Below are 18,039 nucleotides of genomic sequence, written 5' to 3' on the forward strand. Positions count from 1 at the left end.
TCCAACTCCGCAATTCTTCGAAATTTGCGTGCAAGAACCCAAGTCAGGGCGGCACGGTGGTGTAGTGGTTAGCGCTGTCGCCTCACAGCAAGAAGGTCCGGGTTCAAGCCCCGTGGCTGGCGAGGGCCTTTCTGTGCGGAGTTTGCATGTTCTCCCCGTGTCTGCATGGGTTTCCTCTGGGCGCTCCAGTTTCCCCCACAGTCCAAAGACATGCAGGTTAGGTTAACTGGTGACTCTAATGCCGCTTTTCCACTACAAACGCGGCTGAGTCGGGCTGAGCCGTGCCGTGCTGAGTTGGGCTGAGTCGAGCTGAGCGGGGCTGTTGGAGTTGCATTTCGACTACAACCGCGCTGAACCGTGCTGGCTGGAAGTGGGTGGACACATTGGGTGGAGTTAGCGAAAGTGGGTGGACGTCACGTGATGTCGTTAAGCAGCGCAAATAGTGACATCAGTGAGCTTTTAAGCGGTAGTCTCACGACCCGGATAGTAAACAATAAACATGGAGGACATGGAGTCGTTAGTGTTGCTGGTCTTGGTGCTGTGGCTTGTTGTCACCGACAACACCAACAGATACTGGCAAGAGCGTATAGATGAGGCGAGGCGCATAAGGCTTCATAATTCTCGTAATTCGTAATTCTTCTCCTTCCGGGTTTACGGTGTTTACAGATCCCAGCGTGCTCGCGGGGCGTGTGTGGGCATGTGAGGACACTCCTCCTCACCAATCAGTGCACAGGGGAGTGTCTGCTCACGCCCCCAGCCTCGCTCGGCACGGTTTGGCTCGCTTCAGCCCCACTCCAAAACGGTGCGAGTTTTAGGGGCTAAGCAGGGCTGAAGCGAGCTGAGTCGTGCTGGTTTTTGGTAGTCGAAACGCGAGCCGTGTCGGGCTGAAGCGAGCTGAAGCGAGCTGAAGTGAGCTGAAAAAGGGTAGTGGAAAAGGGCCATAAATTGACCGTAGGTGTGAGTGTGAATGGTTGTCTGTGTCTATGTGTCAGCCCTGTGATGACCTGGCGACTTGTCCAGGGTGTACCCCGCCTTTCGCCCGTAGTCAGCTGGGATAGGCTCCAGCTTGCCTGCGACCCTGTAGAACAGGATAAAGCGGCTACAGATAATGAGATGAGATGAGAACCCAAGTCACGGTTCGTTTCGCTGGCCCCTGCCAAGACAAGTTTGGGAAAAGCTTCGGTTTTATGATTTATTAGTTCCTGCGAGAGTTCAACGCAGTGGCAATCATTGAAGGGAATCAAATGTGAAGAATATTGACATCATTATGACTTCTTCAGAACGAGATATACATTTTGTTTCTAAACAACATATGGTAAATTATGCCAACTTATTAAATATTCAACTTGACACTTCGGGTTTTCAAATTGACTCTAATCAAGATGTTCAGAGAACCGTGACTGATAATAACTTTGGTATGACCTCTCGCCCGAAAACAAGCAGTACTACATTTCCTAAAATCTTCCTGAGCAACGCAAGGTCAATGGTCAATAAGCTTGATGATATTAGTGGATCTATAACTAATAATCATTGTGATATTGCGGTGATTACTGAATCTTAGCTGTTTCATGTATGACGGATCAACTTATTAACATACCCGGATATGTAACCTTACGAAGAGACCGATTAGCGGATCAACGTGGTGGTGGTTTGTGCACATTTATTAGTTCGCGTTACGATTTCATTGAACTGTGTCAATTAAATGACCCTGACATCGAAAGCCAGTGGTTTGTCATCAAACACCTCCGTTTACCTAGAGGAATTAACTTAATCATTATGGGTACTGTATGATGACAATAGATTACGTGCACACCTTTTCAACAGCCTGGATTCAGCACTTGTTTTATACCTAAATTCTGCGATTATAGTTCTTGGAGATTTTAACCAATTTAAGCCTGGAAATTTTTGTTCTTCCTTCAGGCTCAAAAGACTCATAACTAGACCAGCACGGGGTAGGAATACTTTGGATCAAGTGTCTTCTACACTGTCGAACCACGACAATGATGCTCTGATTTTACCACCTGTAGGTCTTTCTGACCACTCCAGTGTTCTTCTCCAGCCTTGTATGAAGACTGCCCCAGTCTACCAACTACAAGGGTGCTAAGGCGTGATTGCCGAACATCTAATAGAACTGCACTGCTCTTATCTCTCTAAGCCGTTAATTGGACTCCTCTATACCGAATGAATTCTTGTGAAGACCAGTTTAATGAATTCCAATTTGTGCTTTCTACTGCTACTGACACCTGCCTGCCCAAGCATACTATGAAACTCCATCCCACTGATAAGCCCTGGATGACTGGTGAGATCAAGAATTCTTGAACAGCATCAAGTGGTGGGTAAGCTAGCATTGGTCTTCGCTAACACTACTGATGAACGCTACACTGGCTGGAAGGTGACTGCACTGCTGCGCTAACAGCGCCGAGTTGCGGGTAAGCTAGCGTTGGCCTTTGAGAATGCTGATATACTGATATGAAAAGAGCGTGTATGTCTATTAATAATAATAATGCTGGCTGACTTTTTTTTTGTGGTATATCAGATATATTCCATTCAGCTACTCATCTTTGACTCATTCAGTATCATGCTAGTTGAATGGAATATATCTGATATACCACTCAAAGCCAGCCAATATTATTTAAATATTATACAGCCTGTTGAGATATACACATTTACAAGTAAATTTGTTAATAATTTAGAAACCGGTTGTTTTTACCAACTTCAGAATTATTTGCACCCTTCAGAAGAATGGTCAAAATATATGGTTGGACACATGTAAAAGCTCTCTGCCATCCATAACTACAGTGAAAAATCAAAACACTTTAAACTCAAAAGACATTCATTGTGGAGTTCATTTTAGATATGCATTTTGGCTCATGTTCATGGATAATACCAAGTATTCCATCCACATTCACTGGATATAAGCAATTGTGCGCTCTGATTGGCTACTCTACTCCTAGGCTATCAGCTCATATAGCCTCGGTCACAACCGGCCGTACGTGCTCCTACGGCCGGTTTACGTGCAAAAAACGCAAGAAACGCACGGAGGGCGCGCGTGTGACGTGCTGATTTTCGAGCCGTAGACTGGCTGCAGAGGTTCTTTGTCATGTCAAACAAACTCTGTGGGTGCTTATGTTTTTTTCAGGTTGCAAGACAAACTTACGGCCAACGTGCGTCTTTCTCCACGAACAAAAAAAACGCAGCGATTTGGGAAACGCCAAAAATCGCACGGCCAAAAAATCGTACATCCGGTTGTGACCTAGGCTTATACCGTGAGTAGAGAAAAACAAAATGGCAGAGCGTGTTGCTGAACCACCCGAGGATGAAATAAAAACTCTATTCAAAAACAAAACCCTAAAAAATACAAAAAAGCTAACAAATGATGTTGTCGGACTTTTGTATAAAGTTTTTATTTATCGAATTTGCAAAAAATAAAAATGCTCTCTTTCTCAAAATCCAGTGAATGTGGATCGAATAAAACCGTTATTCCACTCAATCTCGTCGTACACGGCTTATAGACAATTCGGTGTTATGTGCCACATCAGCTACCAGCTCATGGACGACTCGATTTCGTGGAATAACTATGAATTATTCTTGAATTGATTTGAATTTTTAATATATTTAAAGGAAATTAATTTTTTTTTTGCCAAAGGATATGTATGTCTTTACCTTCTCATTCTCAATGTCCTGCATTTTCTGCTGTAATGCTGACTTTGTCACCTCAATGTGTTCCAGCCACTGGAAGGAAAAAGCCAAAACATGAAACCTTGGAAAATAATAAATGAAAGAAATATGAAAAGACTGAGAGGACAAATCGTACCTTTTCTGCTAATGTTAATACTGTCCTGGCGTGGATGATGGCCACTTGCTCCTCATTGCTCAGATTCTGCATGATAATGAATCGGATGTAAAGAGTCATTGAACGCACAAAGATCCATTTGTACAACAAACAGTTGGACATTGTTGGGCAGCGTCTTTAGACACACACACAGTTATGTATGAAATGAACATACACTTACGGCGTTATCCCCCAGAATGTCCAGTTTCTTCATCAGGTCTGTGATCATGATGTCCTGATGAATGGGGAAATGGGAAAATGCATTACAGGACAATTAAGAGCAGAATTTCTAAGAATGAGGTTCTGAGAAAAGAAACATTTCACTGAAAAAAAGGCAATTAACAGTTCTTCCACAAAATCGAGACTTGCATGAGCTGATAGTCGATGAGGCGCGTAGCGAGATTGAGTGGAATAACTGTTTTATTTATTTAATACTTTTTTGTTTACCACATAATTCGAAATCAAGTCGTACATGAGCTGATCGCCGACGAGGCGCGTAGCACCGAATTGGCTATAAGCCATATATGACGAGATTGAGTGGAATAACTGTTTTATTCTATCCACATTCACTGGATTTTGAGAAACAGAACATTTTTATTTTTTGCAAATCCGATAAACACAACTTTATACAAAACATCCGACAAAATCATGTCTGCTTCGAATGTAAACAAACTGGCGAAACAACAGTAGCGATTTGTGAAAAATACTATAAAAAAGTGCTAATTCTTGAAAAATGAAAAAAAAGAAAAAGAACGTTCTTATGTTCATCAAATAATTTTATTCCATATTTTGTTGCTTTTTTTTGTATTTTTGGGGGTTTTGTTTTTGAGTAGAGGTTTTATTTCGTCCTCGGTTGGTTCAGCAACAAACACGCTCCACCATTTTGTTTTTCTCTACTCACGGTATATGAGCTGATAGCCTAGTAGTAGAGCAGCCAATCAGAACGCACGATTGCTCATATCTAGTAAATGTGGATAGAATAATAAGGATTACATTCGTGAGATCCAGCTGACCTTCTACTTTCTAATGCAATATTTTAAGAGTTTCATAAATATTTGTTACTATAAAGTAACTATTTTAATGATAGAAATGTTCATCAAATTTGTTTTTACTTTGTTAGCTCATGTTGCTGTTTAGACAATTACATCATTCATCAGAGGGCGGCACGGTGGTGTAGTGGTTAGCGCTGTCGCCTCACAGCAAGAAGGTCCTGGGTTCGAGCCCCGGGGCTGGCGAGGGCCTTTCTGTGCGGAGTTTGCATGTTCTCCCCGTGTCCGCGTGGGTTTCCTCCGGGTGCTCCGGTTTCCCCCACAGTCCAAACACATGCAGGTTAGGTTAACTGGTGACTCTAAATTGACCGTAGGTGTGAATGTGAGTGTGAATGGTTGTCTGTGTCTATGTGTCAGCCCTGTGATGACCTGGTGACTTGTCCAGGGTGTACCCCGCCTTTTGCCCGTAGTCAGCTGGGATAGGCTCCAGCTTGCCTGCGACCCTGTAGAAGGATAAAGCGGCTAGAGATAATGAGATGAGATGAGATCATTCATCAGTATTACTTTAAAGAGGAAAGAAATCCTGTTTTTCCATAATTTTTCTTGAAAAATGACCCCACCCTATTAAATATTTGACTTCTTCTTTCGGCTGCTCCTGTTAGGTGCTGCCACAATGGATCATCTAGATCTGCATATGTGATTTGGCATGGGTTTTTACACCGGATGCCCTTCCCAACGCAACCCTCCCCGTTCTATTTGGGCTTGGGACCAGCACTACATATGCACTGGCTTGTGCAATCCCAGTGGTTGGGTATTTTTGAACTGTGGGGAAAACTGGAGCACCCAGAGAAATCCCACGCAAACTCCAGACAAAAAGGCCCCTGTCGGCAATGAGGTTCAAATGAAGAACCTTCTTGCTGTGAGGCGACAGTGGTAACCACTGCACCACCATGCTACCCCACGTCAACATGTATGCATGAGGGATAAAAATAATGAAAGCCAAATAAAAATGTTCACAATCCAGTCAAACTACAGTGGATTAAACCAATGTACAGCTATTTATTATTTCATGACCAAATATCTTGTTTCAATCATCAATCCTTCACATTCCAGAAGAGAAAAAAAAACGTGCTGCGATTAGTTTCCTGTTGTTTTTAAGTGTGATTTATTATAAGTTCAAGTACCAAGATACCTGTGCTATCTAGCCCTGGAGATTTGGGTCAATAAGACTTCCTAGGAAAATGAATCTCATTGCTCAGCATTTGAGCGAAATAAACTATTACAGTATAATGTCTGAATCAGTGTTATTTGACACACATGGTTTAAATCTATTGACTGTTGCTGTTAATAAGAGATCACCTGCTGGAGAACATCGTTCATCAGCCATCGAGAGCTCAGTAATTAACATCAGTGATGAGAAGATTACAAGTGCAAATCCTAGGATTGTGAAAGAGCTGCTGTTGAGCCCTGAAAAAACCTAGAAACACTTTCTATGAAGGTCATATTCACAATGAACTATGAATACATCCATATCATGTTATAGTACATTTCTAAATTATTAAACATCTCATCTCATTATCTCTAGCCGCTTTATCCTGTTCTACAGGGTCGCAGGCAAGCTGGAGCCTATCCCAGCTGACTACAGGCGAAAGGCGGGGTACACCCTGGACAAGTCGCCAGGTCATCACAGGGCTGACACATAGACACAGACAACCATTCACATTCACACCTACGGTCAATTTAGAGTCACCAGTTAACCTAACCTGCATGTCTTTGGACTGTGGGGGAAACCGGAGCACCCGGAGGAAACCCACGCGGACACGGGGAGAACATGCAAACTCCACACAGAAAGGCCCTCGCCGGCCACGGGGCTCGAACCTGGACCTTCTTGCTGTGAGGCGACAGCGCTAACCACTACACCACCGTGCCGCCATTATTAAACATATCATTAGAAATATTAATAAAAAGCATCACACAATACAGCTATACCCCCAAATCAGGAAAAGTTGGCATGGTATGGAAAATGTAAATAAAAAAAAGAAAGCAATGATTTCTAAATTTACTTTGACTTATATTTTATTGCGGCCAGAATGAACCCAAGATATTTCATGTGTTTTCTGGTCAACTTCATTTCATTTGTTAATATACATCCATTCTTGCGTTTCAGGCTTGCAACACATTCCAGAAAAAGTTGGGACGGCGGCAACTTAGGGCTAGTAATGAGGTAAAACAGTTAAATAATAATGATGTGATTTGAAACAGGTGATGTCAACAGGTGATTGCAATCATGATTTGGTACAAAATCAGTATCGAGGAAAGGCCTAGACTTTGAGGAGCAAAGCTGGGCTGAGGACCTGCAGTTTGTTAATAAATGCATGAAGAAATTACTAAAATGCTCAAAAACAATGTTCCTCAAAGGACGATAGGAAGAGATTTGGATAGCTCACCTTCTACGGTGCATAATATCATTAAACGATTCAAGGAATACATAGGGTGGCACGGTGGTGTAGTGGTTAGCGCTGTTGCCTCACAGCAAGAAGGTCCTGGGTTCGAGCCCCGTGGCCGGCGAGGGCCTTTCTGTGCGGAGTTTGCATGTTCGCCCTGTGTCCGCGTGGGTCCCCTCCGGGTGCTCCGGTTTCCCCCACAGTCCAAAGACATGCAGGTTAGGTTAACTGGTGACTCTAAATTGACCGTAGGTGTGAATGGTTGTCTGTGTCTATGTGTCAGCCCTGTGATGACCTGGCGACTTGTCCAGGGTGTACCCCGCCTTTTGCCCGTAGTCAGCTGGGATAGGCTACAGCTCGCCTGCGACCCTGTAGAAGGATAAAGCGGCTACAGATAATGAGATGAGATGAGAAGGAATACATAGGAATTTTGGTGTGTAAAGGACAAGGGCACAAGCCTAAGCTGAACACTCATGAGCTCCCATCCCTCAGACGACATTGCATCAAGAACGGTCATTCATCTATAGCTGAAATAACCACATGGGCTCTGGATTACTTTGGCAAACCTTTGTCAAGCACTATAATATGGAGTTACATCCACAAATGGCAGTTAAAACTTTACTGTGGAAGGAAGTGTGATGTTCACTGTGTCTAGAAGCGCCACTGACTTCTCTGTTGACTTCTTTAGAATTAGCAATAGTTTTATATACACTACTTATACTGCACCCTTTTAATAATTTATAACTCCGTTATAATGCATCCATTTTCATTAATAATATTAACAATTTCTACAATGCCATGTGAATGTATTACAAAATGGTATGTATGTATTCATGCTGTAGGTCATTGCATACACAGCCCTCATAGAAAGTGCTACTGAAAACCCTTAAAGGTACATTCAGTAATATTTATTTATTTAAGATTAGGTCTCTAACAGTTAGATGGGTTTAACATTTTAAAGTGCATATTCTGGACCAATTTGTTTTTGTTTTTTTTTAATATTAAAGCATGTCCCTTTACACACTCATCCAGAAGGGTAATTTTGCACAAGGCCATCTGTCTACAGCAGAAAAACATTAAATAACAAAACGCGTCTGCAAAAATCCTGAGGGAGTCTGGAGCCAGATTCGTGACGTCACCTGCGGAAGCGCGAGCAGGCTGCGAGAGCTTTGCACGGTAAGGTATTAGGCAGAGACCCGTCCACCCGTAAATTTGACGGGCGATTGCCGATTTCAACGGGCAAGTATACACACAGACGGATACTGAAACGGACGATAATGCTGAAAATTTTCGCACATGAATACTCCCACATGTCATCCGATAAATCCAGTTATGTTCCGCCCACACACGGACTGGCCATCGGGAGTAGCGGGAGTTTTCCCGGTGGGCTGGTGGTTCAGCGTGGGCCGGCGGAGAAAAAAAAAAAAAAACAGTTGCGCGCTGGCCTTTAATATGATAAGCAATGTTAACAGTTTCTTTAACAAACTGTTAACATTGCTTATTACAGTTGCGTGCTGGCCTTTAATATGATAAGCAATGTTAACAGTTTGTTAAAGAAACTGTTAACATTGCTTATCATATTAAAGGCCAGCGCGCAACTGTTTTTTTTTTTTCTCCGCTGGCCCACACTGAACCACCGGCCCACTGGGAAAACTCCCGCTACTCCCGATGGCCAGTCCGTGTGTGGTTCCGCCATCATTTACAAATCGTAAGAAACACAGTTTAATACGAAAAATACTGAAAACTTGAAATGAAAAATCAGAATATTTCATCGTTTCCGCCATTTTGGCCCGCACTGAATCTTGTAACATGCGGACTGAATAAATCGCGAATTCTGATTGGTCGAAAATTGCCAAACACCCTGCGTTGTAGTTTCCTCTTTCTTGGCGGGAGAACCGCATTTTTTTTGCTGACTCACTCTTCTGGATCAAGATGAATCCCAACAAACGCCCCAAATTGAATGTGACAAAAACTGATTCGTTTTTCCACAAAAAGACAGAAAAGGTATGTGTGATACATTGATTAACAAGGGGGTTTCATTGGGGTATGGTAAAATAGAATACTGTTGGGTTTTTTTTTTATTAAATACTGTAACTAGATCAAAAGATTATATACAATTCATTGTTGTTTATTTTCTTTTCACTTTTGTTACCAAATCAGACACCATACATACATCTGATACATTCAGGAGTGAAACTGAAAAAAATACAAAGTAAAAATATGCAATATTTCTGATCAAAAATTACACGCCATTTCACCCTGAAAATGTCCTAGAATGCAGGAAATGAAGTCTAAATTTCAAAAATTTTCTGGGGGGGCATGCCCCCAGACCCCCCTAGAGGGACTTCGCGCCTGCGGCGCTCGTCTTCGCACCTGCGGCGCTTATCAGGATTATATAAAATATTATTTTTGACTGGTAAATTTCTTTTTCTGCCTAATACCCTATTGCACGGTTTCAGTGCACAGCCTGTGTAGACCAAGCGCTCCCATTTCTCTCTCATTGTCCGGTCTTTTGGAAAACGATGAGTACTAATCCCATCAAGACTAGTGTTGCTACACCCTCCTACGATACATCTGTTAACCATTTTAATAATTACGTGATAACGTGGGCGGTAGGGTTGGGCGGTATCCAAATTTTGATACCTTTAAACCGTCTCTGTGTTTTCCCGGGGTATACGGTATTACCGAGAAAAAAAATAATATTTTGTTTCGGCCTACTGTGTAACGTGCGCCTATGCCTCAAATGTACTATTTAAAAGCAGCATAGCGAATTGTGTGCATTGTGGTATGGATTAAGCAGCAAAGCGAATTTTGTGCATTAAGTAGGGTTGCCACATCTGAGTTGTAAAAAACCGGGACACATCGGTCGGCGGCCGCGCCTGCGCGCACGTACGAGCGCGGGGGTTGAGGGCTGCGGACACGCACATCTACGATGCCTTATGTGAATGTTCACGTTTAAAAATAAAACAGTTCAACTGGTGCAGTTAGGCGTTTAGTTAAAATTCATTTTGTCTTCTTAACCCTTAAATGGGCACTACCACAAATATTATTACAAAAAATAATTTCATATAGGAATGATCTTATTTGGACGCCAATTTTTTTTTAAACAAATATTTAATAGTAGGCTAACAGCCCTCTGAAGAGTCTCTCCTCCCATTCCGTTTCCAAATCAAAATAATACAAATATAATCAATATAATTTCTCTCAGTCTGCTTCGTTGTTGTTTTAGCCTTTTCTCTGGAGAACTGAACTTTAAAAGTTAGACTACCGTATCATACCAAATAGCCCTAATCCTTTGTTTTAATCACAAGAGAGCGGTGCTATGTTATTGGGACAACTGATTTATTCATTTCTCACGCCAGTGTTCAGGCATTCTTTTTTGATATATTTAATGATTTATTTAATGATTCATTTATTGATGAAATTGGCCCAGGCTTTAGAACCAGCCTTTATCAGAATCAGAACATAGGAAGTAGACAGCCAGCCTACTCGCGCACCGACCAAGGGAACTCTCACCTATTGTTTGGTATTACGGTATTCCAGTAGCTTTGATTTCGCGCGGCCGCCGTTGTATTGACCACGATCACCTAGCAACGGCGACTGGCTGCGTGCGCAAACATTCGGTGAGGCCGCACAAGCAGCTGCCTACAATATGCCCGCTTACGTGAAAACTATTAATATGTTAAGTGGCTGCGAGAAACATTAATGATTTGTGTTTATTTCAATGGGGATAATGTGAGGAAGTAAAAAACCGGGACAAAACGTGTCCCGGGAAGGTTATTCCATTTTCCTGGACATTTTCCATTTTCCACAAAAAACCGGGACGTGTGGCAACACTAGCATTAAGAGATATTTCAAAGCATCACGCAACTCTTCCTTCATCTTGAAAATAGCATTCAACTGTCGTTTACACATGTCTGCGTTGAAACGCCATTTGCAGCACTATTTCACCTGCTCCATCAAAAAAAGTACACGATGAGCAGGATCATACCCTTTCAAGCATGGGAAATAAAAAAAAGAAAAAGAATCAACCAACACCCAAGTCCGTTTAGACTGCGCGATAAACCATATTCTTCAGCGCAAATGAGGCGAACCGAATTCAAATGCGTGATAGCTGCACAAGGCAAAATCATATGGGCCCACGTCATGCCATGGCGGGGAAATTAACGTTTATTACCCACATCCCAAATGTCATACGTTATATTATTTTACCTTGTTGTTACTCATGTAACCTACTCAAAACACAACTCATTGGAGAGATCTCGTGGAAGTGGAGTACCCCAGGCTATGGTGTGCCTTAGGGGACATATTAGATTTTTCGTTTGGTTTGAAACCAAAATACTGCCACACTGCCGATGCTGTATTTTTTTTTGCCACTAACTCGTTATCTTGACTTGCCATCTTTCAACCGCGGTCTCAGTCTCTCTTTTTTTTTTTTAGATAGGACAGTATAGAGAGACAGGAAATGAGCGGGGGAGAGAGAGAGACGGGATCGGGAAATAACCTCGGGTCGGAATCGAACCCGGGTCCCCGGATTTATGGTACGGTGCCTTAGCCATCTGAGCCATGACACCCCCGGTTTCAGTCTCTTGCGAAGCTTTCTGTCAGACTCCAAAATGTCACGCAGGGTTGCCATGGTAACGACATAAACAACCCTGCACGCGATGAAAACTTCTTTAGGAAATTGATAGAATTAGTGAAAATACGATCACACAGTTATTCGGGATGATCTTCAATTTATTATTTTATATTATGACCTCATGTACTCCATATTTATTTAGATATTATATATTTTTTTTAAATGACGGTAATGAGACCGATACCGTTGGTACTTTTGGATACCTCGGGATACCTTCTTACCGTAATACCGCCCAACCCTAGTGGGCGGCACGGTGGTGTAGTGGTTAGTGCTGTCGCCTCACAGTAAGAAGGTCCTGGGTTCGAGCCCCGTGGCCGGCGAGGGCCTTTCTGTGCGGAGTTTGCATGTTCTCCCCGTGTCCGCGTGGGTTTCCTCCGGGTGCTCCGGTTTCCCCCAAAGACATGCAGGTTAGGTTAACTGGTGACTCTAAATTGACCATAGGTGTGAATGTGACGTAGGATTCAGAAGGAGGCGTCCCGCACGCGACGTCACGAAAATCAATGTTTGCTGGGAAATCCAAATGCCAAGTTTTTTCAGAGGCGGACCCATTCGCCTCAAATGGCTTGATTTCAACTGAATTTTTCTGGTATTGTGCAAGGCAAAAAAATTGCACGAAATGCAAATTGTGACAGATATTTGGCCAAAGTTTAATATAAAATAGGAGAATTACATTGATCTTGCTCCTGAGTTTACCCGTGATATGCACTTTAAAGATTCCCACTCATGTTTACGAAACACAGGCCCTATAATTGTAGGTACCCATATAGCATCTATAAAATGATTAACAGGAGGTGTATCTAAACCCCCCCCCCCCCCCCCCCCCCCAAAAAAAAAATTCTGGACCAGAAGGCAGTTTTCCAAAACAAGTTCTCTCACCAAATGAAGAAACCTTTGCTAAGGCCATGTCTTAACCAACTGTGGGGGGGTGGGGCTTTTTTCATGTTCTACATATCATGTTCTCCATATTTTTCAGTTTATTTGTCCAAGTAAGGAATAAAAAGAAATCACCTATTGCACCTTTAATGCTCAGCTCCAGAATTGAATTTATTGAATGTATCTGCATAATTTATATACTTATATACCTCGATAATTAATACATCTCTATTTAAATGCTAATAATAAATGGTTCTTAACTCCATGGTGTTAATGGAAACTCACAGTGACACCCTCAGCCTGAAGGTACACCTGCAGTGGACTCATACCCTCTGTGAAGTGGACATTCTGGAAGGTTATGGCTGGAGATCTTCTTTCCCTCTCCTAGAGAACACAACCAGTGACATGACTCAGGGAAGTCAAGCTCCCAATTATGATTTTTTTTTTTTTGTGGATAAGGTTTTTGTGATCAGAAAAGCTGTAGCTATGCCACATTGTTCTGAAGAGAAGAATGTGATTAAAGTCCACACGTGACACTTGAGCTTAATCAACGTTCTTCTCGTGATATCCTGGTCAGACTTACTTCAAGTTCAAGAATGCGGAATTCCAGGAGTTCATTTTGGTCTTTTGCGTCCTGAATTTCGTGTTTGAATCGCATCTCTTCTGTCTCCATATGCTTCAGCTGTGGGGAAGATAGAAGATATGAACTTGTCAGAATTCTGTTGACTTGATGGTTGTGGAAATGGAGGTTTACACATAAACTGTACAGTACATTACAATCATTGAATAATGAAGCCAAAATGCTTATCTAACACCCTCTTCTAGCTTGCGTTTTAGTACTTGAGATTGGACTTGGTGTCTAGATTGGTCTCAAGACCACTTTCTGAAGGTCTTGGTCTTGTCTTAGAATCGACCATGTTTTTACTCTGTCTCTTCTCAGTCTTGGACATACAGTAGAGGACTCGGGATTTTATTTCAAGACCAGTCAAGACCACAACTGTGGGAATTTCACTAAATTGCCTGTGCATTATTTGATTTGTTTGTGATTGGATGCAAAATTTCCTGCCTCAAATGCACCCAATAATGTGAGTCATCGCTAATTTAAAATTTTTCTTCCTGTTAATGGCTTTCACCCCTCCCCCACCCCCCTTCACACACAATGGTCTGGTTCTGGTCTTGACTCAGCCTCGTCCTGCCTTGGTCTTGGTCTTGACTTGGTCTCAACTGAGGCTTGTAGTACTCAAGTTCAGGACTCGGACTCGAGTCCGACTTGTGCTTGAATTTTAAGGACTCGTGACTCGACTCGTGACTCTCGGGCGCGCTCTGGACAGCGAGCACACCAAGCAGACTCTCACGCACGCCGTAAATGACTCACACCTGCACAGGATTAAGGCGCAATCAGCACGCCTACAGTATATACTGGTAAAAACTGTGAAAACACACTTAGGTGGGGTTTACATTAGACCGTATCAGCGGATCATCAAATTAACGTTTTTAAAAACGATTAGCGTGCACACAGCAACGCCAATACACGATTCGCGTGCACACAGCAACGCCAATACACGGATACGCTAATCACATGACTAATTCGGCACGTAAGTTGAAATGTGTCAGTGCGGCTCATCGCTTCCTCCTCAGCGGCTGCGCTCCAAATCACTCCGCCCTGAACAGCGAGTCCCCTCTGGAGGGTGCGCACTCCGGCCCTGCGCAGCTCACAGAGCGCGCGAGTGTAGTGCACGAGCAGTGATTCGGGACTGAGCCGCTGTGCGCAAGTCACTTACCACTTGCAAGTGGAAGGATGGCAAGCCTAAAGACCATCATAACTACACAATGGGCAGTATTTGCATCAGTATTTGCAGTATTTTCATACTTTTATACTCTTTAATGAAAGGTGATACAAGGCGGAAGTCCGCGCCGTTTTTCAGCAGTCGCGTCACATGACCAACGCCAGCGAATCAGGAAGGTGGATGTCACAGTGACGTTGTCCAATGACGACGCCAGCTAGAGCTCAGCACAGCGTATCCATGTATCTCAATGTTTACACAGCACCGGATCAGACACGATCTGGATTGAATACGTGGACCCTGGCGGATTCCCGTTTCCCGGCGTTTCCAGGCGGTTTAATGTAAACGGACAGTGCATCCGCGGAGAAAACGAGACAGATACGGTCTAATGTAAACTTGGCCTTACTTTGAGTATTGAGTTACGTTGCTGACACATTACCGAGCCTTATTTCCTTGTTTGGGTTCCTGATCCCTGATTTCCTATTTCTCGTCTTTGATTCTGCCGAGTCTACGACAGCCTGTTTGTGCCTCGCTCGACCTATTGCCTGTTTCACTGTTTTACGATTTTGCCTGTCATTCTGGATTGTTTACCCGTCTTCACTTGTATTAATAAAAACACACCTTCTGCACTTACATCCGTCTCCCAACCATCTCTGACAGAATACTTCACACTCCCTGACAAAGAGAAGCACATTCACCTGTTCATACTGTACGTCATGTTCAGGAACAAACTAATGTTAATAGCGCTAAAACAGAGACCGTCAAATGGTGCGGTTGGAGTGTTGCACTCGACTTGGATCAATAGTGGACTCGGACTCAACTCAAATTTTTTTAATGACTTGGACTTGACTCGGCCTTGAACACTGGGGATTCGAGACTGGACTCTGACTCAAGGTTTAGTGACTCGACTACAAGACTGTCTCAACCCCTCAAAGTCTTGGTCTTGATACACTCTGGTCTTGGTCATGACTTGGTCTCGGTTTAGGTGTTCTTGACTACAACACTACTGGTACGCAGTCTGCAGAAGAAATGTTAACCATATTAAAGAATAGAGCAAGTGACAAAATAACATTTCAAATTACATCTAATCAATTGGCCATCACAATAAATGTGTTTTATATGTATTACTGGAAGATGTTTAGCAGGATAATTCAAATCAAACAGTATTCAAATTAGGCAAATTAAGTTTAAAAGTTTAATCATTATTTATTCCATGAACGTTTCTCATATTCAGAGTCAGTTCACGCAGCTGCTTAAGTCAATTTTCTGGGTTATGCAAATTACCTGCATGTAGTTCATACCTTTGAGCTTGATTTTTCTGGAAACACCTGAATCAACATTTTTTTTTAAACATAAATACTGCTGCTTTCAAACACAAGCATTTGCCTTTAAATAAAAAAAAGGATAGAAAGTGTGGAACTTGGTGCTATGAGTTGATTTCCATGAAATCAACTCGTAGCACCAAGTTGGCTATAAGCCATGTATGATGAGATTGAATGGAATAACTGTTTCTATCCACATTCACTGGATTTTGAGAAACAGAGCATTTTTATTTGTATTTTTGCAAATTCGATAAATAAAACTTTATACAAAATGTCCGACAAAATAATTTCCAACAAAATCATTGTAAACAAACCAGCGAAATGACAGTAGCAATTTGTAAAAATGCTGCAATAATAATTCTTGAAAAATAAAAAAAGATATGTTCTTACCATCAAATACTTTTATTATATATATATATATATATATATATATATATATATATATATATATATATATATATATATAATTTTTTTTTTGCCTTTTTTGGGGTTTTGTTTTTGAGTAGAATTTATATTTCGTCTTCAGTTGGTTCAGTAACACACTCCGCCATTTTGTTCTTCTTCTCCTTTAGAGTTTTTTTTGGTGGTTGGCATTTGGCAAATCAACTTAAAGGTGCATTACTGCCACCAACTGGGCTGGAGTGTGGAACAGGAGATATGGGGGGGCATGACTATAAAAAGATATACAACTATATCTTTTAGCTATTTCTGTTTCTTTTAAAATACTTTATAACAAGCTGTCATATTGTTTTTCTCTACTCATGGTTTGCGAAGGGCGGCACGGTGGTGTAGTGGTTAGCGCTGTTGCCTCACAGCAAGAAGGTCCGGGTTCGAGCCCTGTGGCCGGCAAGGGCCTTTCTGTGTGGAGTTTGCATGTTCTCCCCGTGTCCGCATGGGTTTCCTCCGGGTGCTCCGGTTTCCCCCACAGTCCAAAGACATGCAGGTTAGGTTAACTGGTGACTCTAAATTGACCGTAGGTGTGAATGTGAGTGTGAATGGTTGTCTGTGTCTATGTGTCAGCCCTGTGATGACCTGGCGACTTGTCCAGGGTGTACCCCGCCTTTCGCCCGTAGTCAGCTGGGATAGGTTCCAGCTTGCCTGCGACCCTGTAGAACAGGATAAAGCGGCTAGAGATAATGAGATGAGATGAGATGGTATGCGAACTGATATCCTAGTAGTAGAGTAGCCAATCAGCGTGTGCAATTGTTCATATCCAGTGAATGTGGATAGAATATTTTTTATATATATATATATATATATATATATATATATATATATATATATATATGAGTGATTCCATGCTTATGGGTACTGAAATGGGGACATGAACTTATTTTTAAAAATTCACCTAAAACCATTTCTTTTTTTACCATCAGGTCACAAAACATGTAATCTTTAATGAATGATATGTTAAAAGATAACTTTAATTTTCTGAGATGTAATAAAAACATATTTATATGCCAAAGTCAGAACGTAACAGAAGTGTTGTGGACATATATATTCTCAATTTTAACAATGTAGAATTACTTTTTGAAACATAGGAAGGTGATGTTTTAGCAAATATAATTAATAAACATGTGTAGTAGAATAAACATACACATTCTTTCAATAAGATTAACATGGTATATAGCTAGATTGTAATTAATTTGTAACAGACGCGAGATGGACAATCGTAACAGAAGTAATGTAACAGACATCATTTTGGAACTCATAGGCTTGACTTTGGCATATAAATATGTTTTTATTACATCTCAGAAAATTAAAGTTATCTTTTAACATATCATTCATTAAAGATTACATGTTTTGTGACCTGATGGTAAAAAAAGAAATGGTTTTAGGTGAATTTTTAAAAATAAGTTCATGTCCCCATTTCAGTACCCATAAGCGTGGAATCACTCAAATATATATATATATATATATATATATATATATATATATATATATATATATATATATATAAAAGTTATTACAATATTTATTTAAATTTCTGCCTAATGACTTATTTTCTTGTCTGTCAGTTGCTTGGCCTGTCTATTTGAGGAACAATTCACTTCTATTAGTATTTACTTCTGTAAATAATGCACTGCACGCAGCACACTAAGAGCTTCTTCTTCATTATGCCTAAGTGTTTCTAAATTCAGTCACTGTGCGTGCTC

General features: G+C 41.6%; 1 protein-coding gene across 19 annotated transcripts in view; it reads right to left on the minus strand.

Moving 5' to 3' along the window:
• jakmip3 (Janus kinase and microtubule interacting protein 3) overlaps positions 1 to 18,039 on the minus strand; it is a 151,688-nt gene that overhangs the window by 11,247 nt on the left and 122,402 nt on the right. For 8 of the 19 annotated variants that reach the window (XM_060939063.1, XM_060939066.1, XM_060939061.1 and 5 more), the window contains 5 exons: positions 13,361 to 13,459; positions 13,063 to 13,161; positions 4,008 to 4,067; positions 3,815 to 3,880; positions 3,664 to 3,732 (listed from right to left, as the gene is read on the minus strand). In XM_060939063.1, coding sequence (XP_060795046.1) covers positions 3,664 to 3,732; positions 3,815 to 3,880; positions 4,008 to 4,067; positions 13,063 to 13,161; positions 13,361 to 13,459 — 393 coding nt within the window. Of the gene's footprint in view, positions 1 to 3,663; positions 3,733 to 3,796; positions 3,881 to 4,007; positions 4,068 to 13,062; positions 13,162 to 13,360; positions 13,460 to 18,039 lie in introns of all 19 variants that reach the window. The other 11 variants (XM_060939059.1, XM_060939060.1, XM_060939064.1 and 8 more) reach the window with 4 other exon arrangements.

Source organism: Neoarius graeffei, chromosome 14 (genome assembly GCF_027579695.1).
Source record: "Neoarius graeffei isolate fNeoGra1 chromosome 14, fNeoGra1.pri, whole genome shotgun sequence".
Lineage (NCBI taxonomy): Eukaryota > Metazoa > Chordata > Actinopteri > Siluriformes > Ariidae > Neoarius > Neoarius graeffei.